The sequence below is a fragment of the Microtus pennsylvanicus genome, chromosome 2 (assembly GCF_037038515.1).
Source record: "Microtus pennsylvanicus isolate mMicPen1 chromosome 2, mMicPen1.hap1, whole genome shotgun sequence".
Classification (NCBI taxonomy): Eukaryota; Metazoa; Chordata; class Mammalia; order Rodentia; family Cricetidae; genus Microtus; species Microtus pennsylvanicus.
Window position 1 is genome coordinate 32,699,223 of NC_134580.1, and position 26,662 is coordinate 32,725,884.

A 26,662-nucleotide genomic window follows, 5' to 3' on the forward strand; every position below is an offset into this window, starting at 1 on the left:
ACCCTCGACAGCTGGGCCTGCATGGAGTGGTTATATTTCAGGGTTGTTCACAGGGTTACAATAAGACAGTCCCCACCCCTGCCAGGCACCAGGATGATAGTAGGACTTTAACAGCACCCCAGCTGTCCAGCCTGAGCCGTCACATGCTATCGGTCTTCTAACTGCCTCTGGGCCCTAAGCCAGGGCTTGGGCAGAGAAACAGGGACAAAGAAATGGGTTACATTGCCACCTGAGAAACCTCAGAGGGGAGGACCCAGCCTTAGTTTCCCTCCTCCCAAGTGCAAAATGTGTAAACAGTAAATGGAAAATAAAAGTGCAGTCTTAAGTGGATCCTCTCCTGCCCCCCAGTGTTCAGGGGTAGACAGTGTAGAGACAAGCCTGGCTTTTCTATTGCCTAGACGCTTGCTGAACATAGGAATGGGGTGAAGCAAGAAGGGACCGGTTTCCTTTCCTCATAGCTCTAGGGTAGTACTTGGAATCATTCGTTTCCACAGCTGCCAGTGTCCCTAGAACTTGTTCTGTAATTGATCAAGGGGGGGTTCCTTCACTCTCAAGCCTGATTTAAGGCTAAGAAAGCCCCGTCTATCTGTTGATTATGTGGCGCATATATATTATTTATATAAATATTTCTCTATATACAAGGAATAAGAGTGTCTTTCATGGAGGAAGGGAGGCTGGGGGCCGCAAGGCATCAATGCTGTTGGAGTTGTCCAGTTCAGTGCTGTCACAGTCTGAGTCCTCAGGATTGGGGCCCTGTGAGGAAGAGTAGAAATGCCGTGAGCATTGCCGCTTCCTTCAGGGCCCTCAGTCAACACTGGAAGTTTTTCTCTTACTGCTTATAGGTTGTTTAGATCGTGCTTCAAGGCACTTGCCAGATAGACTTTTCGGGATGGGATGCTTTGCTGATGGCAGTTTATAGTTCACCAGTTGAACATCAGACACCAATACTGGATGCTCTGAACTGTTGGTTTCATTCCATTTATATGGATATTTGTTTTAATTTCTATGCAAGAAACTGGCTTGGAAACTTAAGTGGTTTGAAGGCTAAGTATCTCTAGCCTGTACAGCTGTCTTCCCTAAAGATTTTCACATGACTGGGTACCAGCTCCCAGTTCATGTGCAGTGTCTGGCGCTTGCTCGTGACTCACCTGCTCACCTCTGAGTAGATCCTGTTGTTGCACGGGCCCTGAGCTGGTTTCAGGGTCAGGGCCCACCTCTGAAGCAGGTGGGTCCAGTGGGATTTCTGAGCCCTGGGAGCACATGTCATCAGACTTGTCATCTGGCCGCTCATCAGTGTTGGTGCTGCCAACTTCTGGTGTGCCACTGGGGGAAGGCTCACTAGCTGTACCTTCCTCCACGTCTGATGGGTTCTCTGAACTGAAGGTAGAGAGTGACTGACGCATGTTCGAGCCCTGAGGCCACCTAAACATTGAGGCAAGGTTACAGCTTTTGTCCTTTACAGTTCCCAAAGCAAAAGATGCCATTCTACCAGCACTCACCTCTGACTGGGGGGCAGATCTACTTCACTGTCTACCTCTCCTTCCTCCTCTTCAGATGAGATACCACGTTTCTACAGTAGAGATGGGTGTGTGTATGTGTGTGTGTAAACCAGCCAAAAATACCAAAGTCATTAAGAATTGGGGAAGGTTACATAGTTGGGTGGGGTTACAGCACTTGGACCCCTAGGGAGATTAAAGAAAGGGAAAGGAGGAACTGCCCCATACTTTACCTGACTTCGAGTCACAGCAGCCCTGTACAGCAGTGCAGCTGGGGTCAAGTGCTGGGACCCAGCCCGGCTTCCTCCCCGGCCTGCAGTCCCTTCCCTTCCAGTTCCCAGCAGCCCCATGCCTTCACCAGGTCCTACTGGTGGAGGTGGTTCCCCTTTGGCTCCCCCAGGTGAATCTGGGCTGGTAGAACCAGGAGCTGATCCCTCACTTGGAGGAGTATCGCCCTGGGGTGGAGGAGGTGAGCCAGGATCCCGAGCTCCTCCTGTGGCCCCTCGGCCTCGTGCTCCCAGTGCTGCCGACAGCAGATCTGGGGATGATGAGGACATCTTTCGCAGTAGAAGATCATGGTGGAGTCCACGGAGAGCAGGGGGGCAGGCATCCCAAGCTGAAGGGCCCACTCCTAGGCCCCCTGGGCTTCCTAGTCCTCCAGGCTCATGGGGTGGCAAAGCTGCTCGAAGCCCAGGCAGGTCTCCACAGCTGCCCTTGGCACTGGCCTTTCGGTGACGGGTCTTGCCACGACGACTCCTTCCTGGTGAGGGGGGTCCCTTAGGACACCCAGGAAGCCCCACCCCACTTAGGGCTGCATCTAGTTTAGGTAGCAAAGATTCTGTCTTGAGAATATCTGGCCTGGTAGGAGAAGGAAAGGACAAAGTCAAGATCAACAATTAGAAAATCCTCCCCACTAAAGACAAACACTGCCATGCCAGCTTCCCTTGTGCTAGTCCTGTTCAGTCACCTTTTACTGTGGGGTGACAGTTTCTGTGGCACGTTCCTTTTCTTGATGAGCTTCTCCATCGTGTTTCCATGGAGGAGGCCGCGGGAAGGGTGTGACTTCAGGAAACCTGGACATCTCCTTTCCAAAGCCTGCTCTCGCCTAAAGATCCGGACACCTCATTAGGTCTCCCAAGTTGGGTAGCTTCGTGAAAACCAGGGACGAGGTGTTTAAGGGGCTTAGTTACCTGAGCAGCTCCCTCTCTTTGAGTTCTAGCTGCAGCATGAGGGCATTCAGCTCCATGTACAGGTTGTTGGCTCTCTCCAGCTTTCGTTCATAGTGCTCCCTGATGTCCAGGGCATGTCTGAACGGGCAGATGATTGTCGCAGAGTGAGCTGCCCTGGTGCCCCTTCTCTGGGGTTGTAAATGGTTCCTACTGAGTAGGCACATACCTGAGCTCTTCCCTTCTTCGCATCACCAGCTCCTCTTCTAGGCGGTGTAGACATGTCCCTTCTGACTTAATCTTTTCAAAGTGCAGTTTTACTTCTTCCCGCCACTCTGCCTAGGGATGGAGAGACATGAGGTGAGGACTGTGTCCCTGTAACCTCACAGACCCTGTCCTCTACATCTAAGAGAACTCATCTACTGAGTCAGATTTCCTGTCCTATCAAAGGCTCTGCCATGTTTGTAAGGGTCAGACATCCATTGTTTTTCCACCCACAGCACACCTGGGACTTAAAATAAGTCTCCTGGGGTGTGGAGAGCACGTCGGCAGAAGCAATGTCCAGGTGCAGCAAGATCTGTCGGAATGATGGGCGGTTTCGTGGTTTGCTGTTCCTAGAAGGAATAGAGGTGGGGAGGGATGAGAAAGGAACTAGAGCTGTCTTTCCCAGAGTGAGTCCTGTGACCGCCTGTTCACAATTCTGGGTCCTGGACCTTGGAGCGGTCAGGGAACTGCTTTTGCAATGAATTCTCAGCCTAGATATCTGGGTTCTAGGTGCTGGCTTTCTGTCACTCTCTAGCTCCTCGACTTGGTCAGTCCAGTCTGCCAGCCAGGCCATCCTTACCAGCACTGGCGAAGCAGAATCTTAAAACCATCTGGGCAGCTGGAGGGCACAGGCAGGTGGAGACTGTTGCTTCCTACGCCCCAGATGATGGCTGAGGAGTCTACGTCTTTGTAGGGAATCTCGCCAGTCAGCAGTTCCCATAGCACCACCCCAAAGGACCTGAGGACGAGAGGACATCATTCGGAGAGTTCCCTCCACAAGTCCTGTGTGACATCAGTACCACCCTGGTGCTTACCAGATGTCGACCTTCTCAGACACAGGCTCGTTGCGGATCACCTCGGGGGCCATCCAGGCCACTGTCCCTGCAAAGGACATCTTGGTGCTCTTGTCGCTCAGCTCCTTGGAAGTGCCGAAATCTGAGATCTTCACCACATCGTCGTATGTGATGAGCATGCTGGTAAAGAGTGTAGTCAGCCAGTATCCGTGTCCCTCCACACCCCATTTAACTGCTGTTACTGTCTTTATGATAGTGTTTGGGACACCTAACACAGTCTTCCAACGGATGGACTTAGGACAGAGCCTGAAATGTGCTGTCCCTGCCAGGGGAAGGTCACCTACATGCATCTCAGCCTGCTTACTCACTTGGGGGATTTAAGGTCCCTGTGGATGATCTTGTGCAGGTGCAGGTAATTCATGCCACCAGCGATGCCCATGGACCAGTCCACCAACAAGGAAGGAGTGACGGGGCGGCCAGCCCTGAGCACCTCATATAGCTGACCTTGGGCGCAGAATTCCATAAGGATGCAGTAGCAGGGAGCCTGTGTGCAAACACCCCTGGGGGCCAGACAGGTCAAGTCATTGATTAGTCAGTGTGGATACCTTATGGGCCTATATTCCCACCCACACCATTTGTTTGGGTCTCCTTTGAGAATGGGAGATACATGCCCAGGTGAGTGGAGTTCTGGGGCTTAGCACGGTGTTCCCAGCCCCTGCCCTGGACCTCACTTGAAAGTGATGATGTTGGGGTGCTTGAGCTTTCGCAGATGCTTGATGTCGGTTTCCTTGAGGTCTCGAACCTTCTTCACAGCCACTTCCTCCCCATGGAAGCGTCCCAGGAAAACAGCACCCTGAGCCCCTGAGCCTACCCATTGCAGGTCCAGGATCTCCTCAAAGGGGACTTCCCAAAGGTCTGTGGGTAGGAGGCATAGTGCCACAGGCTCAGAAAGATCTGCACTGAAGGCCCTGTGAGACACTCAAGGGTTGGGTGCATATGTCAGTGATGTGACAATGTAGGCCGAAAGACTAGTGAAGGGAATAATTGGGGTAGCCTTGTAGGAAACTGGGTGGACCCAGGGGTGTAGCTCATTTGTAGAGTACTTGGCTAGCATGCATAAAACCTAAGTGCCTGGGTTCGGTTTCTCAGCACAATGGGAGAAGATAATGAAGAGCTGAAGACTCAGCTGTGCAGTGAAACACGTGTCTAGCATGTAGTGTTGGTTTAATCCCAGCACTAGAACAAACATGTAAAGGGGAAATCAAGCTGATGAGCCCCAACCACTGTTGAAGAGGGATCTGGCCTACCTTCCTGCTGTTGCTTGTGTTCTGTGGAGTAGGCTTTGCCAATCATTGTCCAGACAGGGCGCAGGCAGCCAAAGAGACCTTCAAGGAAGCCACTGCCGCTCTGGCACTGCAGCCGCACCTCGTCAGCTCGCACCCTCGATGCTCGGCTCTCAGGTGACCCAGTGGCTCCCCCGGGCCCACCTGCATCCTGCTCATGTAGCTGCAGGACACTATTGGCAAAAGGCTCTGGGGGAGGCTCTCCACCTGGGGAGGGACTGGGCCCTCCCCCGCCCTGTCCACCCAGAGGCACAACATCTCGAAGTACACATTGGGTAGGTGTCAGGTCCTTCTCTGGGGTGCAGTCTGAAGTGTCTGGATCCAGCTTGCGCATGGAAGCCTCACTTAGAGTAGACACAAAACCCCCAAAGGAAGGGGAGGGTGTTCGGGTATCATGGAGGCAAGCCATGGCCTCTGGAGCCAGGTGTGCGGAACAGCGGGCCCTGTGAGAAATTAAGGAGGGAGGGGCCGTCAGCCACAGACAGTACAAAGAGCTCACAGTACCTAGCTGTAGTTGGCCTGCCTGTCACTATGGGAAACCTGATTCAGCTGAGCTTCCTCTTGGTATCTATGAAGTGATGCAAGTGACAGATATACAGATAATATACTTGAGTATCAGCAGGCAAAGAGAAGTAACAAACCCACTCAGGTGCTGTGGCTAAAGTTAAGGAGCCCGACAGCGGTGGCGCACCCCTTCAATTTCAGCACTCGGGAGGCAGAAGCAGGGCAGATCTCTGAGTTTGAGGCCAGTCTGGTCTACAAGAATTAGTTCCAGGACAGCCTCCAAAGCTACAGAGAACATTTAATGTACCTGAATGCCTGGGTTTCATGCCCAGCATGGCAAAATCAAAAATGAAAGCAAGGAGAAGGCCAAGCAGTTAAGAACACTACTCCATGGCTCAAGCATCTGAAATCCCAATTCTAGGGGCTCCAACACCTCTTTTGGCCTCATCAGTCATTCACTGTACATACACGGTGCACTCAGATATTTGCAGGCAAAATACCAACACATAAATCTTAAAATTAAGGGCTGGCTGGGCGGTGGTGGCACACACCTTTAATCCCAGCATTCAAGAGGCAGAGGCAGGTGGATCTCTGCGAGTTCGAGGCCAGCCTGGTCTACAAGAGTTAGTTTCAGGACAGGCTCCAAAGCTACAGAGAAACTGTGTCTCAAAACACCAAAAAGGAGGGAAAAAAAAATCAAGGGCTGGAGACACTGGTTGCTCTTCCACGGGTCCTCAGTTCAATTCCCAGCAACCACATGGTGGCTCACAACCATCAGTAATAAGATCTGGTGCCCTTTTCTGGCCTGTAGGCAAACAGACAGATATAAGACTATACATAATGAACCTTTATTTACACTAGGCCTGGTGTAGTGGTGCGCACCTTTAGTCCTAGCACTTGAGAGGCAGGGGCTAGTAGATCTGAACCACCTGGTTTGTATAACCCCTGGAGCATTCTCGTCAGCTGAGGTTCACTGTCAACAACAGATTTTTATTTTTTTATATGTAGTGTCTCCTGATGGAGGTCTGGCTGTCCTGGAACTCTGTGTAGACCAACCTGGCCTTGAACTTACAGAGACCTGCTTGCCTGTCTTAGTGCTAAAATTAAAGGTGTGCACCACTAAATCCAGCCTGGGTTTCAGACACTTTTATCTGGATCTCAATCTCAGGCACACAGTGGTAACACAGAGACCTTCCTCATGTTGAATCATACAAGCAGGCTTTTCTGCACAGACACTCAGATAATGTTCCTGGGCTTCCCGAGTCAACATGCAGGCCAAACACCAATGTGATGTACACTGAATATGTATTCCTAGCCAACAGTACCCGAAGCCTTCTCAGGAATACTCAACTCAGGACTCACATCTGGGCCCTTCTCTTTCCGCTTACAGGTGACCACTCAGTGCTCGCCAATAGGATGTTACCTTGTCCAGAAACAACCACAGAGCTGTGCTAGCCCCTCAACAGCTGGGAAAAGGGGTTGGTGTGAGGCTCTGACCTTCACCTGCATCTTAGAGGTCAAAAGAGCGCTCATCTCTTTTTTTTCCTACCCCCCCCCCCAGCTCTCCAAACCAAGTTTAAGCTTTCCAGGCAATAGAAATATGTCCCAATTCATAGCTGTGTGCTAAATAGCAAACATTAAAATGACAAGTCTAGGCCAGGTGGTGATGGTGCACACCTTTAATCCCAGCACTCAGGAAGCAGAGGCAAGTGGATCTTCAAATATGAGGCCAGCCTGGTCTACAGATCAAGTTCCAGGACAGTCAGGGCTACACAGAGAAATCCTGTCTCGAAAAAACAAACAAATGGGTTGAGGACGCAGCTTAGTTTGGTAGAGTGCTTCCTGGAATGCAAAGGCCTTGGACGCCAGAAACCTGGGCAGGGCACACAGGCCTGTAACTCTAGCACGTGGTGGGTGGAGGCAAGACAGCAGACATTCAAGATCACCCTTGGCTAAGTATTGAATCTTAGGCCAGCCTGAGCTACATAAGATTCTGTCTGTCTCCAAAAATAAACATCTACAAATCCAGCTGGGCCTAGTGGTACAATCCCCATATCCCAGCACTTGAGAGGCAGCGGCAAGAGGATCCTGAACATGAAGCCAGCATGGACTACATAAACCCTACTTCAGAGAAAGAAACAAAAAGAGCCATACAAATAGGCAAAGATCCTGGGTCTAGTCCCTAGCTGGCACTTACAAAAACAATACCAACAAACTAAATTTTACATTTGATTCGGGCAAATTACAGCTGCGTTTCAGTTTCTCCAGTTATACAGAGCCCAGCTAGCATCCCAGCTTTCCAGACTTACTTCAGAACCTGACACCCAGCCCCGTGTTTTGTGGGTATCAAAGAATGAGACACGGGGTTTGCTGCTAGTGTTCCCTCTAATCAGGGAAGGAAGGACAGTGTGGAGGATGCTCAGAGCACGGTGCAGGAATAAAGGACACTCTCAGCTTGCCTAGCACCATCTGCAGCCCTTTTTCTTGAAGACTGTGTGTATGGGCTAGGTTCGGGTCTGCGCAGGTAACAAGCACCCCCGTTTATCCTGTGACTAGTACATTTGAAAATCCTACTGACTGGGCTGGGCTCAGAGTTGTCAGTTGCTCTTGCAGAGGATCTGGGTTTGAGTCCCACACTCACATGATGGCTCATAACCATCTGTAACTCCAGTTCCAGGGGATCCAATAGGCACCCACATAGTGCACATACATGCATGCAGGCAAAACATTCATAGAGTAAGTAAATATAAACAAATTTAAAAGTTAAATATGACACATTGCCAATATTTTCTCTAGTCCTGTTACTGCTTTAGTTGAAGCCTCATTAGCTATCAGAACCTGGCTGAGGATGAATGACTCTCAAGTTCTCTCTTAATTTTCCATTCAGCTTCTGAAAGATCCAAAACATAAAACTCATCAGCTTTGTTTGTGTAAGATCCCTTAGTGGCTTCTTATGTTGGTAGCTAGGCAACCCTGGGCATCAAGATAGATCAGGTTCTGAATTAGGGTGTCCAAAGGCAATGTGAACTCTTCCAAAAGTTACTATGTGTGCAGTCTTTAGCATAAGCTGACTGCTGCAGTCGCCACAATGTAACACTAGAGTGCTCGCATAGCAAGGAAGGGTCCTGAGTTCAGTCTCCAGCAGCACAGAAAGGGACCTAACTGTTTGACCATGGAGTGGAAGTGGGAGGGTAAGAAGTTGAAAGTCTCCGGCTTCACAGTGAGTTTCAGGCCAGCCTGGGCTACACAGTGAAACTTTGTTTTAAAAATAAACAGAGTTGGGCTGGAGAGATGGCTTAGGGGTTAAGAGCATTGCCTGCTCTTCCAAAGGTCCTGAGTTCAATTCCCAGCAACCACATGGTGGCTCACAACCATCTGTTTTTTTTGTTTTTTTAAAATTTATTTATTTATTAATTATGTATACAATAGACTGTCTGTATGTATGTCTGCAGCCCAGAAGAGGGCACCAGACCTCATTACAGATGGTTGTGAGCCACCATGTGGTTGCCGGGAATTGAACTCAGGACCTTTGGAAGAACAGGCAATGCTCTTAACCACTGAGCCATCTCTCCAGCCCCTCACAACCATCTGTAATGAGATCTGGTGCCCTTTTCTGGCCTGCAGGCATACATGCAGAGAGAATATTGTATACATAATAAATATTAAAAAAAACAAAAACAAAAAAAAACCCCACCAGTTTGATCTCTTTGAGTTTGAGGCCAGCTAGTCTACAAAGGAGAGAAACCCTGTGTAGGAAAAACAAAACAAAAAGCCCATAAACTGTAGGGATACGGTGATTATAAGCACAAGACTGCACAATACTGGCTACGTCCACATGCAGCCTTGGGTATGGAGGGCTCACAACACCACACCGATCTTTCCTTCCCTCTGGCCTTCTTTTAAAGAAACTAGAAATGCAGCTAACGGTTGCTGGGAGAGAGAGGAAAGACATTTTCTTTGATGGTATATCCCCATTGGTAAGGTGTCCATGCCACTGTAAATTAACCCAAATTGAGGCTCCTATTAGCAAACCTAATTAAACTCTGTGGGGGGGGCGGTGGAGGGGAGAAGAGGGAAGGAGACAATGGAAGGGTATTGGTTGGGAAGGAATACATAGGATGTGGGGGAAGATGGGACAAGGGTTATGAGGAATATGGATGATCAAATACATTATATACAAATATTAAAATATCATAATGAAACCCATGGTTAGGTATAATTAATATATACCAAGGGGCCGGAGAGATGGCTGGGGTTAACAGTGCTTACTATTCTTGCAGATGATTGGAGTTCGTTCCCAGCATCCACATGGTGGCTCACAAACCAAGGCCCTGCCATAGTGCCAAGGGCCATAATCTCATGCAGGCTCACACACACACATAAAAACTATGAAATTAAGAAGCTAAAAATTATACAAATACAGTTGGAATTATAAGCCCTACTAAAGCACAGGTACAGAAGTATTAACCAGCTGGTGGAGCCACAGTCACCGTCTCACTTCCACCTGTAAGTCTTCCCTGCAGTCCCAACCCCGTCTGGTTAAAGTCCTTTTGAGTGGGCGAGGCCCTGAGCCTCCAGCCTCGTGGCTCGGAAACACCGAGCCGAGCTGGAAACACTGCTCTACCCACCATGCCCCGTGTGTCTCAATTCCCTGAATCCTCAGAACAGCCTAGCAAATAAGGCGTATTTGGTCTTCTTATGGTCTAGAGAAAACCGAGGTCAAGAAACCAGGAACCACAGCCTCTGAATTGCCAACAAATCCCACGATGTGTGCGGCTTCGCGAGCGAAGGTGTCTACGATAACGTAAATTACTAACACAGACCAGCCTGCGAACACACCGAGAATTTCCTGCAAACGACCCTAAGACTTCCGCCTCTCACCGCGGCCCCAAGGCTGGGGCTCACGCATGCTCTCGCATGCCCACCTGCTGGACCGCCTGACACCAGTGACCGCACCGCGGCAAGTGGAGTGGAAGGGGTTACGGCCACAGCTCCCCCTCCCCTGCCGACCTCCTTCCCGACAGTCACGTGCCGCGGGGCTGGGGGCGCGGCAGCAGGAGGGGTCCAGGAGGGGGAGAAGAGAGCACAGCCGGCTGGGGGGAAGGGCTGGGCGCTGCGGCGTAACCATGACGACAGGGCCCGTGAAGTCATCGGGACAAGATTAGCCTAGGGTCACGTGAACGCGAGGCAGGGGCGGGGCCCCGCCGGAGCCCGCCTCTGACCTGGGTAGACTTAAGGGTGGAGGCTATGTTGGCTGCCTGCATTCAGGTTTGGGTTCGCTGTTGGCCCCACCTGTGTCCCCTGAAGCTCACCTTCCTCCGACCCCTCATGCACAGATACTTGGGCTGGGTATCTGGTGAAGGAAAAGGGAATGGGAGGGGGAGGACTCGTAGGAGGAGGGGCAGTACCACACAGAAGTAAAGAAATGGACAGTCAAAAGAACTGGGTGAAGAGATTGACCAACAGCGTCAAACCTGGAGGGTGGCCTGAAAACAGAGAACCCTGGGAAGATGGAGACGAAAAGGAGATTAATAACACAGCCGGCCTTTCCCTTTCTACACTTGTTTCCTATCTAGAAGCCCAGTTTTAGGTATCAAAGCATCAGATTTTAAAAATGGTTTTGGCATCATCTGGACTGCAACCAGGTACAGAGGATGCCATCCTCAGAATCAGTTTGCAGTTCTGCCTCGCTGAGATCACACAGGCAGCCCCAGAGGGCCCTGTGGTATCCAGGGCCAGCAGCTGGGGAGCCGAGAAGCCACCTGCTCACCTTTTAGGGCAGTGGGAACAGCTGGAGAAGCAAGAGATGACACCCAGGGCATTTAGTCATGTTCTGGGTTCCCTACCCCCTCAGGCTAGGGACAGCTCTTCTAGATTGACCTGAAAGAAGACAGACTGGAGAGTTGAGGGACCCCAGGGAGCAGTGGTAAACTGGAGATTCCTCTTTCCCAGCAAATGTCCCCTTTCTGCTTCCTTTATTCCTGACCCACCAGCTGTGTCTCACTGCCCCCCAGCTGGGTCGGGTCACCCTGGGGGAGGGGACCTGTCTCTCTGGCTATCAATTATGAAGGGCCTGGGGGGCACAGAGCAGGGATTTCCGTCAGTCACTAAACCAAGGGACAAATGTGGACAGTGCCTGTGTGTCGGACTGTGAGGGCAGAGTGGTCCCTGACTTCATCTACTACGGGAGATGTCTATAGAGCTGGGACCTGGAAGTCACCTTCACCTCTCCTCATTCCTGAGGAGACTGCAAGGCTGTAGCAGGTGAGCTCTTGCTCCTTCCTGCCTTAGCAGCAGGACCTGGAGGCTTGTCGGGTGGTCAGTCCTGGAGGCTCTGCTCAGTTCCCTTGAGTTCTCGCACTCAACTCCCTTCCTTCCTGGACCTCATTTCCCTCTCAGGGACTGCGATGGGGATCCTGGTTCTCTACCACGCATGCTGTGAGACCCTTAAGGACAGATGCTTCTGAGTGCAGGACAAACGGCTGCTGTGCCTGCGGCCTGCCTACGGTTTACTTTTCCTTTTTTTTTTTCTTCCCCCAAGATAGGGTTTCTCTGTAGCTTTGGAGCCTGTCCCGGAACTAGCTCTTGTAGACCAGGCTGGCCTCGAACTCACAGAGATCTGCCTGCCTCTGCCTCCCGAGTGCTGGGATTAAAGGCCTGCACCACCACAGCCCGGCTACTTTTCCTCTTGACAGGACCCATGGTCTTACCCCAGAGCTCTTCCAAGCTGGAAAGGACTCCCATTCTCTTAGGGGCCGTGAAAAGGGAGTTGGCTTTTGAGAAGTGGAGATCACAGAACCCTAGGTTCTTGCCACTTCAGATCCTGAGGCTCCCTTTTATCATCCCTTTGCCAGTAAGGTGAACGGTGAAGGGGCTGGGACTCAGTGCTGCTTAGGGAAAAAGCCAGCTATGGATCTGGAGGGGAAAAGGCACTGCAGCAGCCTTGCCCTAGGCCCTTGGAGGTTGAGTCTCACACAGACTCTCCTACCTGGCCTTCAGGGCTGAGGAGGGGCAGGAAGAGGAGGTAGGGGCACAGTGAGCCATGCCTGCCTCCTTCCTGGCTCTGCTCTGTTTTCCCACCTAGCTAAACACGAGATCTTTCTTTGTGGATTGTAGGGAGGCCAGCTCTTCTCAACCAGAAAAAAAGGAAGATTTGGTCTCAGACCTTTTGCTCTCCTAGGATCAATGATAATTTCAGTGGTCACATGAAAGTAGGCAAGCTGGAGGCTCCAGATCTGCTGTCTTGCCTCTGCAAACTTGAGGGAAGGTCCGGAGCCCTGCACCTCATCCTTATTCCCTAGTTGGTTCCCTCTGGGGCCTGCTCAGTGAGCCTCTCTCCTCATCAGCCTCGCTCAAGAGGATAAGAGAGGCAGCGAGCAGGAGCGGCACGGCACGGCACGGCCACAGGCCTGAAAGAAGCAGACTATAAGGAACACACGGCACCAGGACTGAATTAGCATCTTAAAATATCTGAAAGTAACCACGTGAGCTGAGACATACCTGTAAATCAGAGGCTAAGGCCAACCTAAGTTACACAGTGAAACCTTGTCTTAAAAAAGGTGACAGGTGAAATTATGGATATTTCAACTTTTTTCTTCTTTAAATAATACAAGGTCTCATATAGGCCAAGCTGGACATGAATCCCTTTTGTTTCTCCTAAGTGCTGGGATTACAGGCATGCACCAGCACACATAGTTCATCAATTTTCTTCTTTAGGTTTATCTATATTATTTCAGTAATAATTTTGAGCTTCCTTTAATATAAAATGTGACATTTTTGCTTTTACATGTTTTTAAATTGCAGAAAAGAGATAAGACATGTGTAATATCCATCCATTTCTGTCCCTAGCCTAGGAATAGGGGACTCACAGGCCTCAGCACCAAGTCTCTGCTCTGATGCGCTGGATGCCCTGCAGTATGAGACCTGCTAACAAAGCTGTCTCTGCGCAAAGGCCAGTGGGACATGCCTTGCTCTCATCTCATGACTGGTTTGTTGTTGTTTCTCGACAGACAAGCTCTCACTCTGTAGCCCTGGCTAGCCCAGAACTCCGGTACAGACCAGGTGTTCGCCTTCATGCTCTGATACTCTTGCATCTCTCAAACTCTTCGTCTTTTTGGCATTATCGGTTACTTAGCTCACTGATCACTGAAATGTACCACCGAGACTGGCTACCTCACTGCAATCTCCTCACCCTAAAGCTCAGGTGATGACACTGTAACTTAATGTTACATGAACTACTGAGGTAACCAAAAGTTCTTGGCCCAGTACCTGGCACACAGGATGCTCTCCATAGACAGCAGTTATGTTTCACACAAAGTAAAATAACTTTTTCTTATGTCACCCACCCATACTAGCCTTGAGCTTGCTACATAGTTGACTATGACCTGAGCTCCTGATCTCCTTCCTGTCCGCCCAGTGCAGGATAAGGGAAGTGAACCACATCAAACTTTCTGCAGGGCTTTGCCACGGCTTCTTGGAGGCCCCTACCAATGGAGCCACACCCCTATCTGTAGCCTTGGCTGTCCTGAAGTCACAAAGATCCACTTGTCCACCTGCCTCCTCTGTGCTGAGATTAAAGGTGGGCATTGGCCATGGTGCACCGGGCTAGCTTCTTGCTTCTTTTATCTCCTCAAAACAAGAAGTAACACCGAGGACACAGGAAGAAAGGTGGAAAACAAGAGCTGAAAAAAAAATAGCAAAGGGAAATGTAGCCTGCCAGGTTTCCTGGCTCAGGCCTCAAAGCCCACTCATTTAGGAGGCAGAGGCAGGAGGGTTCAAAGTTCAAGCCCTGACTGGGCAACTTAGTGGCACTGTGTCTCAAAATAAAATCTGTAAAAAATAAGTTGATGATGTAGTTTGGCGGTAGAGAGCTTGCCCAGAATGTGTAGGGCCCTGGGATCAATTCCTAATGCCACAAATAAATAAACAAATAAAACTGAAGGTCAGGGGCTCTATCCTCCAGACTGGTGTTGCCACTCTCCCAATGCACACATGACCAGGCTTTCTGGGGGCAAGTGGGCAAACTCCTCAAGTCACCATGTCCTCTGCGGGCACCCTTTCAACAAGGACAGAAAAGCTGCGTCCCCAATTCTCTTACTCCTTAGACATGGACAACACGAGGCAGAAGTGGGTGCTAGAATTTAGGGTCCTCTATCACCTTACCAACACTTCTCCCCTGAGAACCTGAGCAGTAACTGCCTTTTAGAGGGTTTTTCTACTGTGAAGAAACCTAGGTAATCTAGAATCACACCTTCTACCAATGATGGCGAACTTCATGAGTGTTGGACCTTGGGGTCTTCCTGGAAGCCTACAGTTGGCTGGGGCTTAGCTTGAGCCTCAGATACTTTCCCCTCCTTAAATGTGAGACATTTAAAAATGAGAGGCAGGGCTCTTGAACTTGGAAACTTCAGTGTCTGTAGGGAAAGGCCCAGGGGGCACCTGGGATGACCAGGCTGGAAACCAGGTCTCTCGGAGCCAAGGAAGGCAGAGGAGGATGAGAGTGAGACGCCCGCCCACTGTGGCTGCAGGGGTTTGGGGTGTATGAGACCTCAGGTGCGTGTTCTCTTGACTGAAGGCCAAAAAGGCAGCAAATAGAGTTGCAAGCCTCCTCCCTCCATTCCCTACTACTGCTTACGGAGCCCACCCTCAGCCAAAGCCTTCGCTGTCAACGTGGTAAGCCAAGGAGTTTGGTGAGTGTGTGAGAAAAGGGGGGGGGGGGAGTTCGTAGTGTCTGACCTGGGAAGTGGGTTAGGGAAGCCAGAGGACAGCCGGATGAGACCAAAAGCCACGTACAAATGGGGGAAGGGTTCAACAGCTGGAGGTAGGGAACGCCACAGCTGGAGATTAGAAACATTAGCATTACAGACGGAAGGGGAGAGAAACCCAGCCAGGGCATGCAGGAATAGGAGCAGCCTAATTTTCAGGTGGAGCCTGAAAGGTGCAGGTGTGGGGGAAGGGGACGGTGGGTACATTAGGCCTTGCCCTTCCCTCCCTTCCCTGGAGAGGGCCACAACTCTCCCTTCCCCTTCCCTCTCGGTCTTGAGGATGAGGAGAAAAAGAGGACGTGCTCTTGCCCGCCGTTCTTTAAGTCTTCCCCTGGCCATCTTCACCCCCACATGATCCACTACAGCGCTGGAGGCTTCTGGTCTCAAAACTGGGCTGCCGCATCCCTCAGCTTCGCCCCGCTCCTTGCTATCTCTAGGCGTCGGGTCCAGGTACCCAGTTCCTTCATCCCACGGTCTCAGCATCCTCAGTCACCTCCTCCCCCACCACGCCACAATTGTATCCCGACTCTTCCGCCACCCCAGGATCCCAAGACCCGAACCCATTTCTGCCCCCCACCCCCACGACTCGCCCAGGCTCTCACCTCGGGGGCTCCGCGGCCGCAGCACAAAAGGCGGCGCTGCTGCAGCTCGGCTCCGGATGCTGCTCCCGCCTCCTCCTCCTCCCCTCCTCCCCCCCGTTGCCCTCCACCGGACCCGGGGTGCTGTCACCGGCGATGCTCGTGTGGAGCTCAGGTGCTCGGATGTCAGCCCCAGCTTTTGGCCCCCACCCCCTAGTCTAAGCCCCGTCCTCACTCGACTTGAACTCCCGCTCCTTCCAAGGCCCCCGCCCCTGGCCCCCCGGGACGGACACGCCCTGAGCGGGGGATGCTGCGCTGGAGCCGCCGGCCTCTTAAAGGAGCCCGCGGCTGCCATCCGGCGCGCTCCAGGCTCGTTTCTGGCTCGCCTAGGCTCTGTGCCTCCTTCCTGGAGGTGACCTACGGCAGTCCCACTTTGGGCCTCATGCGGATTCTGTAGGAACCCCTAATGACCTGTCTTCCAGACTCTTTCCTATACCCCGAGAGAGCAGCTCCTCAGCGTACAACGCTCCGGCTGTGCCCCCTTCTCAGACCGCTATCGCCAGCTGGTCTTCCTTGTCACTGCTCAGTTCACCCCATTGGAGTCCACCCAGTCCTAAGTTCTTTCCCACATCCTGGATTGACCCCCTCTTTATCATCCCGAGAATCTACCTTCTTAGCAAGACATCTCTTCCTAGAGCTATTCTTAAAACACTCTTTGAATAACGATTTTCGTGGTGTCTCTTTCTTCCTCTGTCCAAGGTCACAAGATTTTCCCTATATCCTTCACCCTGATGGTATCAAGACTTTGGGGATCCAAAAGTACTTTGCGCATATTTTAGTTCGTTAATTACTCTCGTGCTCTTTCAGCTGAGACTAAAGAACACATCAGAAGATCCACCTCATGATCCTCGGGCCCCAGGTTCCCTGACAGTTCAAGAAAGGTTCACTAGGGCCTATCTAAAGAGTCGCAAACCCCGACAGGCTGCCTGCGCTAATGAAGAGCGGCAAGGACACGCCACAGAAAAGCAGCAGGTTTTGAACACGGAGGCCTGAGGCGCTAGGGACTTATACTGGTGCCTGGGGAGACAGTTTCTGAAAAAAACTTACGACAGCCCCAGAGCTCTGAGGTGGGGGCGGCCAGGTAAGGCCCATCCTCTGGGCCAGCAAAAGAACCACGCCAGCAGCCCCCTCAGCCAATCACAACCCTTTCTCAAGAAGCGGACCCTATCTTTTCCCCGTCCCGCCCTCTGGCCCAGGTGACCAATCGACAAGCGCCTAGAGGAAGTCGCTCTCAACACAGCCAATGAAGCCGCGAAGCCTGCAGCGGTGACCGGATGGCGCGCGGGCACCTGGGTTCTGTAGTTCTCTGAGGGCTGCGTCCCTTACCGCCCCGCCCCCAGTAGCCGCCACCTGCTAGTACGCATGCTCACAGTCTCGGTCTGGGAGGAGGCAGTGCGTTAGGAAGAAGGCGGGACGACACTAGAAAACAAAAACCACTGGTAGGTTGGGAAGCTTCCGTGGAGGGTCCGCTCCTCCCAGAGGGCGGCGCAGGCGCCCGGGCGAACCACGCGGAGAGTTGTGGGGCGGGTAGCTCGACTCCTGATGAAGACACAAGGAGCCGGATGGGCAGGGGACTCCAGATCCCAGCATGCCCCGCTGCGGGCCCTACCGGCCGCGACTCCGGGCTTGGCCCCGGCCCTAGCTCGTCGGTGGTGTACTGGGGCGCGTGGAGGCTGTAGTCACGGTGGCGCCCGCGGGGACGGAGGAGGGAATGAGTGAAGAGGAGCAGGGCTCCGGCACTACCACAGGCTGCGGGCTGCCCAGGTGAGCTGCCTATTTCGATTCCTGCAGGACGAAAAGTGTGAGGCTGTGCGGACGGGTAGCGGCGCAGCCCCAGCATGCACCTGGTCTGAGGGTTGTTCCCAGCAAGCACTGGGGTAGTGGGCAGAGGTTCCCAGCATGCACTGGGTCAGTGGCCATCGCCTCCAGCTCTAGTTTGGGGTTGGCTCGATTCCCAGACTGCTCTGGAGCCTTAGGCTTTATGACCCGATGTTCAGTGCATTTGGTGGGTACTGGGTTTCCGAATTGCATTGTGCCAGGGGAAAATGCACGTCCAACGAGCACTACGGCACAGGATCCCTCGCCCTGAGAACAGTCCTTTCTCCACTTGCCTTGGGGTAGAGGCTCTTGCTTTCCCTCCTGCACCTTAACTTTTAGCCCAGTCCATGGATGCTATACTGCCTGGGATCCATGGACCCTAAAATGTGGCTATGTCTAATGTGGTAATGCTTGGTCAGGTGGGTGCCGAAAGGGGAAGTGTAATAGTGGTTTGTGCCCCTCTCTCCCAGCGTAGAGCAAATGCTGGCCGCCAACCCGGGCAAGACCCCGATCAGCCTTCTTCAGGAGTATGGGACCAGAATAGGAAAGACGCCCGTGTACGACCTTCTCAAAGCCGAGGGCCAAGCCCATCAGCCTAATTTCACCTTCCGGGTCACCGTTGGCGACACCAGCTGCACTGGTGAGGAAGGCTTGGGCAGCCTGGCTGGGGTGTGCATTCACAGGGCCCGTGGCTTAGTATCGTGTAAGCTTCCCAGTCCTCTCCTTTAAGGCCAGGGAGGGATGGAGATTTCAGCGGGGAAAGCTGCTTTCTGGATTGGAATAACAGGGCTGTCAGAAGTTGGATAGGACAGGAAATGTCAAAGGGATCTGCTACTTTTACTGCCGTAGAGGAAAAGTAGATGGAACACTGAACCCCCGCGTGGGTATTTGGGGGAGCAAGCTCACACTCTGTTGGCCTTCATCTTAGTCTCAGAAATGAAATGACTGGCAGATGGTCACGTGCCTGATAAGTGGCAGGGTAGAGCTCTTACTTCAGAACAGACCCTTTGTTTTTTCTATTGCCTATTTATCGAGGGGAAAGAAAATGCTTTTGTAGAGGAAAGGAAGACACTCCCCTCTCCTGGTGTTGGAGCTCAGAAGTCCTGCCTGGCATGGCTTAGTTATGGGAGATAACTGAAAGATATGGGCTGTTCTAGGTCCATTTGTATTGTTATGATGAAACACCTTACCTAAACGCTGCTTAGGGGAGGATAGGGTTGATGGTTTACAGCCCTCATCGCTGGGAAGAAACTCATTCACAGTCAAGAGCAAAGAGAATAAACTCATTCTTGCTGTCTGCTTACTGTTCCACCTCCCAGCCACAGCAGCACAGCAGGGGCAATGGCAGATGCTTCCACTTTCAGACCACCTGCCTAGGGGTGGCACCAAGATAGTGGGCTGGGCATTTCTACCTCCTTAGCAATCAAGACAGTCCCCCAGACGTGTCCACAGGTCAGTCTGATGTAGACAGTGCCTCAATAAGGCTTTCCTTTCAGATGATGCTAACCAGGACGAAGGCCTTTCCAGCAGTCAGCAGAACCCTTCCAGTCCTGGCAGGGGGGTTGCTCAGAGGGCTGTTGACTCCCTCTGGGTGTGGGGGCTGGTTTCTCTGCTGTCCGCTGGTGACCTCCAGTATTGCCCACACCCCTTTTCTTAGGTCAGGGCCCCAGCAAGAAGGCAGCCAAGCACAAGGCAGCTGAGGTGGCCCTCAAACACCTCAAAGGGGGGAGCATGCTGGACCCAGCCCTGGAGGAAAGCAGGTGAGGGAGGAACAGCCAAGGCACACTAGCAGCCCTGCCGAGAACCCAGGCGTCCTCACTGCCTCCTACTCCCTAAGCCTGGCCTGGGGACTCCAAAGCTGAACAGAGTGTTTCTAGGGTGGCTCAGGGTAATAGCCCCTTTGATGGGTGGTGGCTGCTCTGGGGCTGGGGTAGGGCATAGGGGGTGGGGACTAAGGCTGATAAGTTGGTCCTGATATGCCCACTTTCTAGCAACATGACTTTCCCTCTTCCACATTTAGGTTGGAGCTTGTTGTTGGGTAGGAAGAGACAATCTTTTCTGAGCGCCCCTCCCCCCCAACCTCAGTGCTTTTGAGCCAGTGTGGGTCAGCAGAGGATCCCTGGAGGAAGAGCTGTTGCTGAGGCTCTCTTTGAGTCTGGAGCAGGGGGAAGGAATTCTTTCAGGGGATGGAAAGGTCAGGAGGACCTCACACCCCCGTTCCTTTCTACATGGGTGTGAATCCAAGGCTCCCTTCCCCTTGGGAAGTTCTTTGTCTCTTCTAGATCCTTCACTGCTTGAGGACGCGCCTGTCATTGCTGCAGAAGTTGCCGCCCCTGTTCCATCGGCTCTACTAACCAGGTATCTTGAGTTACCTGACATCTCAGAGGGAGGGAAGACCCTCGCCTCTTAGCCCTTGGACCCAGGCAGGTTAGGATGAAGAAGCCTTTAAGTAAACACAGAGTGGAATAATTGAAAAATTTGCACCAGTGCTTGCTGGCAAGCTTGAGATGGAGGTAATTTACGATGTCTAAATAGCAATGTGAAGATGTTAGATTGTTCAGACATTTTACAGGCTCCATTTTCTGAGCTGGGCACGCTAGGTCCCATGTTTGAGGCCCAGAAGGTACTTCCAGAACTGGCTCCGTCATAGGGAAACTGCTGACATATTTCCACATCAAAATTCTCCTGGGAACTAGCAGGGCTGGCATGATGGGGGTTGGGAGGAGCAAGACTGGATGTTTGGACAGATTGCTCCCTGCCTGGTGGGAAATGAGGAGATGGTGGCCCTTCCCCTCTAGGAGCCCTCCCATGGAGATGCAGCCTCCTGTCTCCCCACAGCAGTCGGAGTGCAACCCTGTTGGTGCTCTGCAGGTCTGTGTTGTCTTCTCTGAACTAGGGCTGTGAGGCAGGCGTCTGTTACTGTGGGAGGGTGGTCATCCTCACCCAAAGGCTGAGGCCCCTGGGAAGAAGGCCATGTAGCTAAGGAACCTCCCCTCACTTAGCCGTGGGCTCTTGTGTCTGTCTCCCTTTAAGGAGCTCGTGGTACAAAAAGGCTGGCGTTTGCCAGAGTACATGGTGACCCAGGAGTCTGGGCCTGCTCACCGTAAAGAATTCACCATGACCTGCCGGGTGGAACGCTTCGTTGAGATTGGTAACTGTTTCTGCCGCGCTCTGACCAGGAGCACAAGGTGGCTCTCTCTTTGCCTGGCTATGCTGTGCCCCCAGCTTTCTGTGCTTTGCAAGCCCTTGCTTAGCTCCTGCTCCTGTGTCCTCCTTGCCCCTGCCCATCTTCCCCTCTCTTCTGGCCAACGACAGACTTTGAGCTCCCATGTGCAGTGACATCCCATTGAGGGACTTCAGTCCAAGTATAACCTGGAGGGAGAGTACTGGCCTCTTAGCAACGCCCACATCCAGCAACCCCTTCCTCACACTCAGGCAGTGGCACTTCCAAAAAGCTGGCAAAGCGGAACGCAGCAGCTAAAATGCTGCTTCGAGTGCACACAGTTCCTCTGGACGCCCGGGATGGCAACGAGGCAGAACCTGATGATGATCACTTTTCCATTGTAAGTGGTTTATGTGGGTTTGCCATGTGGTTCACAGTGCCGGACATGGTGGGGAATTGGGTTGGGTCTGTCTGTGATTTGGGAGTGAGTCTGGACCTGCTTCTCTTCAGTTTTCTTACCAAACTGTAGGGCCTCTTGAACTTGTGAGCCCAGCAGTCCCCTCAGCCTGTGCTAGCCTGTGCTGCACTCACTGGGGAAAGCTCACCTAGGGCAAAGGCCCTGTAAGCAACTTTTACTGGGGCGAGGAAGGCTGCCTGGAACCAGATGAGGTTCCAGCAGATAGCATGCCAGAGCTTAGCTTTCTCCGTCTCATCTTATTAGGGCGTGAGCTCCCGCCTGGATGGACTTCGGAACCGGGGGCCAGGCTGCACATGGGATTCCCTGCGCAATTCTGTGGGAGAAAAGATTCTGTCCCTTCGTAGCTGCTCTGTGGGCTCTCTAGGGACTCTGGGTTCTGCCTGCTGCAGTGTCCTCAATGAGCTCTCCGAGGAGCAGGCTTTCCATGTCAGCTACTTGGACATTGGTATGGCCAGCTAGGGGACTGGGGGGCGGGCGGTGGAGGGGACAGGACCAGAGGAAGTATAAAAGGGGTTAAGAGATAGGTGACGTACATCATATCTGGTGCCCTCTCTCCTCTTTCTTGGTTTCTAGAAGAACTGAGCTTGAGTGGGCTCTGCCAGTGCCTAGTGGAGTTGTCTACCCAGCCAGCCACTGTGTGTCATGGTTCTGCAACTACCAGGGAGGCAGCCCGAGGTGAGGCTGCTCGCCGCGCCCTCCAGTACCTCAGGATCATGGCGGGTAGCAAGTAGCACCCTGGCTACAGTGATGGATGCGCACCGTTTACCTCTTGCCTCTCCTGATCCTGGCCCCATGCATCGGCGCAGCTCTGGAACCCTCCAGGGCTGCCATCTCTACCTCTGAGACAGACTGCCTGCCTTGAGACTGAGGAAGACACAGGCGAGCAAGGGCCCCATCTAGCCCAGGATTTGCTCTCATTCTATGGATGGCAAATGAAAAGTAAATTGGAATTCTAATGGATTCTAGAATAAATGCTGCTCATTGGCTTCCTGCTTTCTTTGGCCGTGGGTCGTGTGTGGTTGTCAGAGGAATAAACATGGCGTGTTTATTCTTCTGCTGAACTCCCTGTTTTTCTGTTACTGTAGGAAGGAGGCTGTGTGCAGTTAGCTGGGGACCCTTTGAGCAGAATGGTGTGAATTTGAGTGGAGGTGAGGGGCCTGTGCTTTTTGTTCTTGGAATCCGCCGCCCATTCCCTGAAAGTCTTGTCCAAACACATGGATTCAGAAGACAGGCCATTTTATTTGGGGGCACACGTGGCACATGGGGGTGATTTTGCATGCAGACACATCACAGGGATGATGCTGTTATTTCTTCCCAAAGCGCTGAGGGGCAGCCAGGCTCCAGAACTCTCTAGCCCGGGGACTTAGCTGCTCTTTGCTCCAGGACCCCCAGGTATTTCTGCCAAACCTTTGGAGAGATTCATCCTCAGTTGAAGTTCCATCTACCTTAGCTTCCTTCACCTCGTACTCAGCCCTCCGCCTTCCCAGCCTCTGTCTGCTGAAACTCACCTCTGAGGATGAAACAGGAAGGCTGGGCTTCTGCCAGGTCTCTCCATGGCCTGGAGCAGAAAACGCAAGAGGGTCCCAGGAGTCTGGGCATACTGTGGTGGGTGGGGTCCCCCATCTTCTTCCTGTGATGAGAAGGTGACAGGGAAAAAGGCAGTGTCCTCCTGGACATTGAAGACATGGGGGAAAAGACTAACTAGGAGCAACTTGTATGGGCTCAGGAGCCATTTTCCTTAGAAGCCAAGGCTTTATGAAGACCTTAGCAAGCCGGGCGATGGTGGCGCACGCCTTTAATCCCAGCACTCGGGAGGCAGAGGCAGGCGAATCTCTGTGAGTTCTAGACCAGCCTGGTCTACAGAGCTAGTTCCAGGACAGGCTCCAAAGCCACAGAGAAACCCTGTCTCGAAAAACCAAAAAAAAAAAAAAAAAGACCTTAGCAGCCAGGGAACATCAAAGCCTATATCACAAGTTTCAGCGGAGGGGATAGTGCGGGGAAGGGCGCTCACTCACTGCAAAGACCTGGTCTCCATCCCGGCTCCCTGGTTCTTCAGAAAGACCCGAGTCCAGCAGCAGCAGCAGCAGCAATAGCAGCAGCACAGCGACCTGCTTGGAATCCATGCTGCCATCCACCCCCCCACTGGCACACCACCCTCTTATACCTGCGGTCCCACCCCCACCTCAGCAGCAGCCTGAGGGAAATCTAGACAGGCAACAGAAATGCATGGCTCTATTAAGAGCCACCTGGGACCCCCTCTCATATCCCCCTGGGGACTCTCTGCTCTCAGCTTCCTACCCCCGGCCTAAGCCTGGAGTTACAGACTTTATTAGATGCATAAATCCTGTCTCCAGAGCTCAGGAAGCATCATTAATTGCAGACGGTTTGTCAGAGCTAGGCCCTGGGGGAGCCTTATAAGAACCCCCAATTCTTCAACAGGTTGGAGAGCTTCAATTGATCAACTCTGGACTGAAGAAACTCCTGTCAGGATTGTTATTTCCTGGATGGGAAGGAACTAGGGTTACTAGTAGGCTAGGGTGACCCACCTTGGTCCCTCCCCATGCCTGAGATGGGCAGTCAGGACTGCAGCCCATTCCAATCCCCGCTACTTCTGATGAGGTTAAACATGGAGCCCCTACTCTTATGACTTACCTAAGGTGAGTGACAGGTGGGCTTTGGGGTCTTAATGAGTAGCGGTGGTTTGTAAATTTTGTGGATGGACCGGGCCCATCTTTGCTAGAGCACTGGGGAATGGAACTCCACAGCCGAAGCTCTGCTGCCACCGTGTGGCTACTATGCTATCAGGTACAACCATTGCCTTTTCCAGGCCTGTCTGGGAAGATTTAAGGACAGGGTTTAAGGACAGCCTCTGCCTGGTGCTGGGTTCTAAAATACTACTGGAACTGGCGACCAGGGGAGGACCGTATCTGCCGTGCAGGTGCCAGTGGGCCATGTCTCTAACCTAAACTCAAGAAGGACCATGTCAGGGTTCTGACTTAGCCGTCAGCAAAGCAAGCTACTCACATTCTCAGCCCCCCTTTCCTTACACACAGGAACAATAAAATGGATTACTTCCTAGGAGAAGCATTATTTACAGGAACAATAAAATGGATTACTTCCTAGGAGAAGCATTATTTGGCTCTTGTAGCAAAGCACAGAGCTGATATTTTTTTATAAAGAGTTTTCTTTTTTTTTAAGATTTTATTTATTTATTATGTATAGAAAGTCTGCCTCCATGTATGCCTGCAGGCCAGAGGGTGCCAGATCTCATTATAGACGGTTGTGAGCCACCATGTGGTTGCTGGGAATTGAACTCGGGTCCTCTGGAAGAACAGTCAGTGCTCTTAACAGCTGAGCCATCTCTCCAGCCCAGAGCTGATATTTTTAAAATGTCAACTGTGATTACCTTTGCTTTCCTCCCCCACGCCAGTCCTGGGAATCTTACCATCTCCAGAGGCTTTCTTTGGACACACGTCTCCCTGTGCTGCGCTGGCTTTAGCCTCTTGATGGCTCCTTCAGAGGTCTTAGTTTGTTCCATGGCGTCTCAGCATTTCTCATCTCGCGTGTAAAAGCCCTTTACGCATTCCATTCAGCCTGGTTATTTTATTTTAATTAAATTTTTTTTTCTGAAGGGGATAGTACTTTATTGTAACCTACTTACATTTAGGTTTGTGGATAAGAGTTTTGTTGGTTTTGTTTGCTTGGTTTTTTTTTTTTTTTTTGGGACAAGGTTTCTCTATGTGACGGTCCTGGGTGTCCTGGAGGAACTCACTCTGTAGACCAGGCTGGCCTCAAACTCAGAGATCCTGCCTCTGCCTCCTGAGTGCTGGGATTAAAGGTGTGTGCATCACCATCCTCAGTTTGCTTGTGATTTTCTAAGATTGGACTCTGTGTAGTCCAGAGTATGCTGGCCTCTGTTCTCAGCCTCCCAAGTGCTGGGTTACAGATGTGCACCACCAACACCCACCTGGCAGGAGTTCAGGTTTTCTGTCTGTTTACAGGGTCTCACTAGTAGCCCTGGCTGTCTTGGAACTCACTAGGTAGAACAAGCTGGCCTTGAATTTTCAGAGATCCCCTGAGGCTGTTGTGGGTGGTAAACCGAGTGAGTGCAGGGCAATACTACTGGACCAGAGACAGAACAGGCACTCTGCCCACCACACTCAAGTGCCAGGGTCTGGGCTGAAGTTAGCTGGTTTCTCCCTATGGAGCAGGCACCTCCACCACAGTATAAATTAATCCAGCTAACCTGTTACACGATCTTGCCTTTGGATTCCCAACTCCCAGACTTGTCTGTCTGTCTGTCTGCCTATCTACAGGGTCTCAGCAGGGTAGTGGTGGCGCACGCCTTCAGTCTCAGCACTGGGGAGGCAGAGTCAGGCGGATCTCTGAGTTTGAGGCCAGCCTGATCTACACAGAAACCCTGTCTGGAAAAACCAACCAACAATCGAACAAATAAACAAACATAGGGTCTCACTTTGTAGTTCTGGCCTGGAACTCAATCTGTAGACCAGACTGGCCTATGGCCTTTTTTTTTTTTTTTTTTGGTTTTTCGAGACAGGGTTTCTCTGTAGCTTTGGAGCCTGTCCTGGAACTAGTTCTTGTAGACCAGGCTGTCCTTGAACTCACAGAGATCTGCCTGCCTCTGCCTTCTGAGTGAGTGCTGGGATTAAAGGCGTGTACCACCTTTTCAAAAACTTATTTTATCTTTAGTTGTGTGGATGTCTGTCCTCATGTATGTGAGCGCAGGTACCTGGGAGGCCAGTTCAGAATCAGATCTCTGGAGTTGGAGTTGCAGACAGTTGTGAGCCTGAGCCCTTACATGTGAGCAGCACGTAAACACTGAGCCATCTCTCCAGCCCATCTCCCAAATGTCCTTTCTTCTTGTGCCCCCTTTTTCCTTTTATTTATTTACCTGGGGATGGTGAGACACGTCTCACAGAGAGCACCTTACCGTTGTCAGCTCAGGTCTCTAAGCTTGGCAGTAAGGATTTCACTGCTGAGCCATCTTGCCAGCCCTGCACAGTGAGGGCCAACAATAGTGCTTCCACTTTCCAAAGGGGGCTCCAAATCTTTCACGAATCTGTCAAGTTCTTCAGTCTCATCGCTGTCCTCACTTTCAGTGGTAATTATAAAGGAGTGCACAGACCCTTGAGCAGGACCTGCTTTCCTGTGAGCGTTCATCTGCTTCTAAACAAGGTCTGCCTGCGGTTTCCAGGCTTCTTTCTCGTTTTCAT

At 51.9% G+C, this 26,662-nt stretch overlaps 3 protein-coding genes across 15 annotated transcripts; 1 reads left to right on the top strand and 2 right to left on the bottom strand.

The window, feature by feature from the left end:
• Window positions 1–10: 10 nt before the first annotated feature.
• Map3k12 (mitogen-activated protein kinase kinase kinase 12) lies at window positions 11–17,129 on the bottom strand. 6 transcript variants are annotated; one of them, XM_075960780.1, is made up of 14 exons: window positions 17,017–17,129; window positions 5,028–5,506; window positions 4,452–4,635; window positions 4,089–4,280; window positions 3,742–3,900; window positions 3,507–3,665; window positions 3,168–3,276; window positions 2,892–3,001; window positions 2,687–2,803; window positions 2,464–2,601; window positions 1,730–2,354; window positions 1,500–1,570; window positions 1,149–1,422; window positions 11–753 (listed from the first exon to the last, which is right to left on the bottom strand). In XM_075960780.1, exons 2-14 carry the CDS (start codon window positions 5,470–5,472, stop codon window positions 658–660), a joined length of 2,679 nt encoding a protein of 892 aa, XP_075816895.1. In that variant the 5' UTR covers window positions 5,473–5,506; window positions 17,017–17,129; the 3' UTR covers window positions 11–657. The 6 variants fall into 6 exon arrangements, with proteins under 6 accessions (XP_075816895.1, XP_075816899.1, XP_075816900.1 ...); XM_075960784.1 differs by having other exon boundaries at window positions 15,934–17,108; XM_075960785.1 differs by lacking the exon at window positions 17,017–17,129 and adding an exon at window positions 15,934–16,950 and having other exon boundaries at window positions 1,157–1,422.
• A 247-nt stretch (window positions 17,130–17,376) lies between these two features.
• On the top strand, window positions 17,377–22,419 carry Tarbp2 (TARBP2 subunit of RISC loading complex). 8 transcript variants are annotated; one of them, XM_075960822.1, is made up of 9 exons: window positions 17,384–17,733; window positions 18,258–18,427; window positions 19,445–19,547; window positions 20,053–20,145; window positions 20,586–20,658; window positions 20,821–20,938; window positions 21,223–21,350; window positions 21,672–21,873; window positions 22,005–22,419. In XM_075960822.1, the coding sequence occupies exons 1-9, from the start codon at window positions 17,681–17,683 to the stop codon at window positions 22,157–22,159; spliced, it is 1,095 nt and encodes a 364-aa protein (XP_075816937.1). In that variant the 5' UTR covers window positions 17,384–17,680; the 3' UTR covers window positions 22,160–22,419. The 8 variants fall into 8 exon arrangements, with proteins under 8 accessions (XP_075816943.1, XP_075816937.1, XP_075816940.1 ...); XM_075960825.1 differs by having other exon boundaries at window positions 17,387–17,733; window positions 18,263–18,427; window positions 22,002–22,419; XM_075960821.1 differs by having other exon boundaries at window positions 17,389–17,733; window positions 22,002–22,419.
• A 241-nt stretch (window positions 22,420–22,660) lies between these two features.
• Npff (neuropeptide FF-amide peptide precursor) lies at window positions 22,661–26,499 on the bottom strand. Its single transcript, XM_075960832.1, has 3 exons — window positions 23,444–26,499; window positions 22,937–23,058; window positions 22,661–22,835 (listed from the first exon to the last, which is right to left on the bottom strand). Exons 1-3 carry the CDS (start codon window positions 23,549–23,551, stop codon window positions 22,733–22,735), a joined length of 333 nt encoding a protein of 110 aa, XP_075816947.1. The 5' UTR covers window positions 23,552–26,499; the 3' UTR covers window positions 22,661–22,732.
• Window positions 26,500–26,662: the final 163 nt, after the last annotated feature.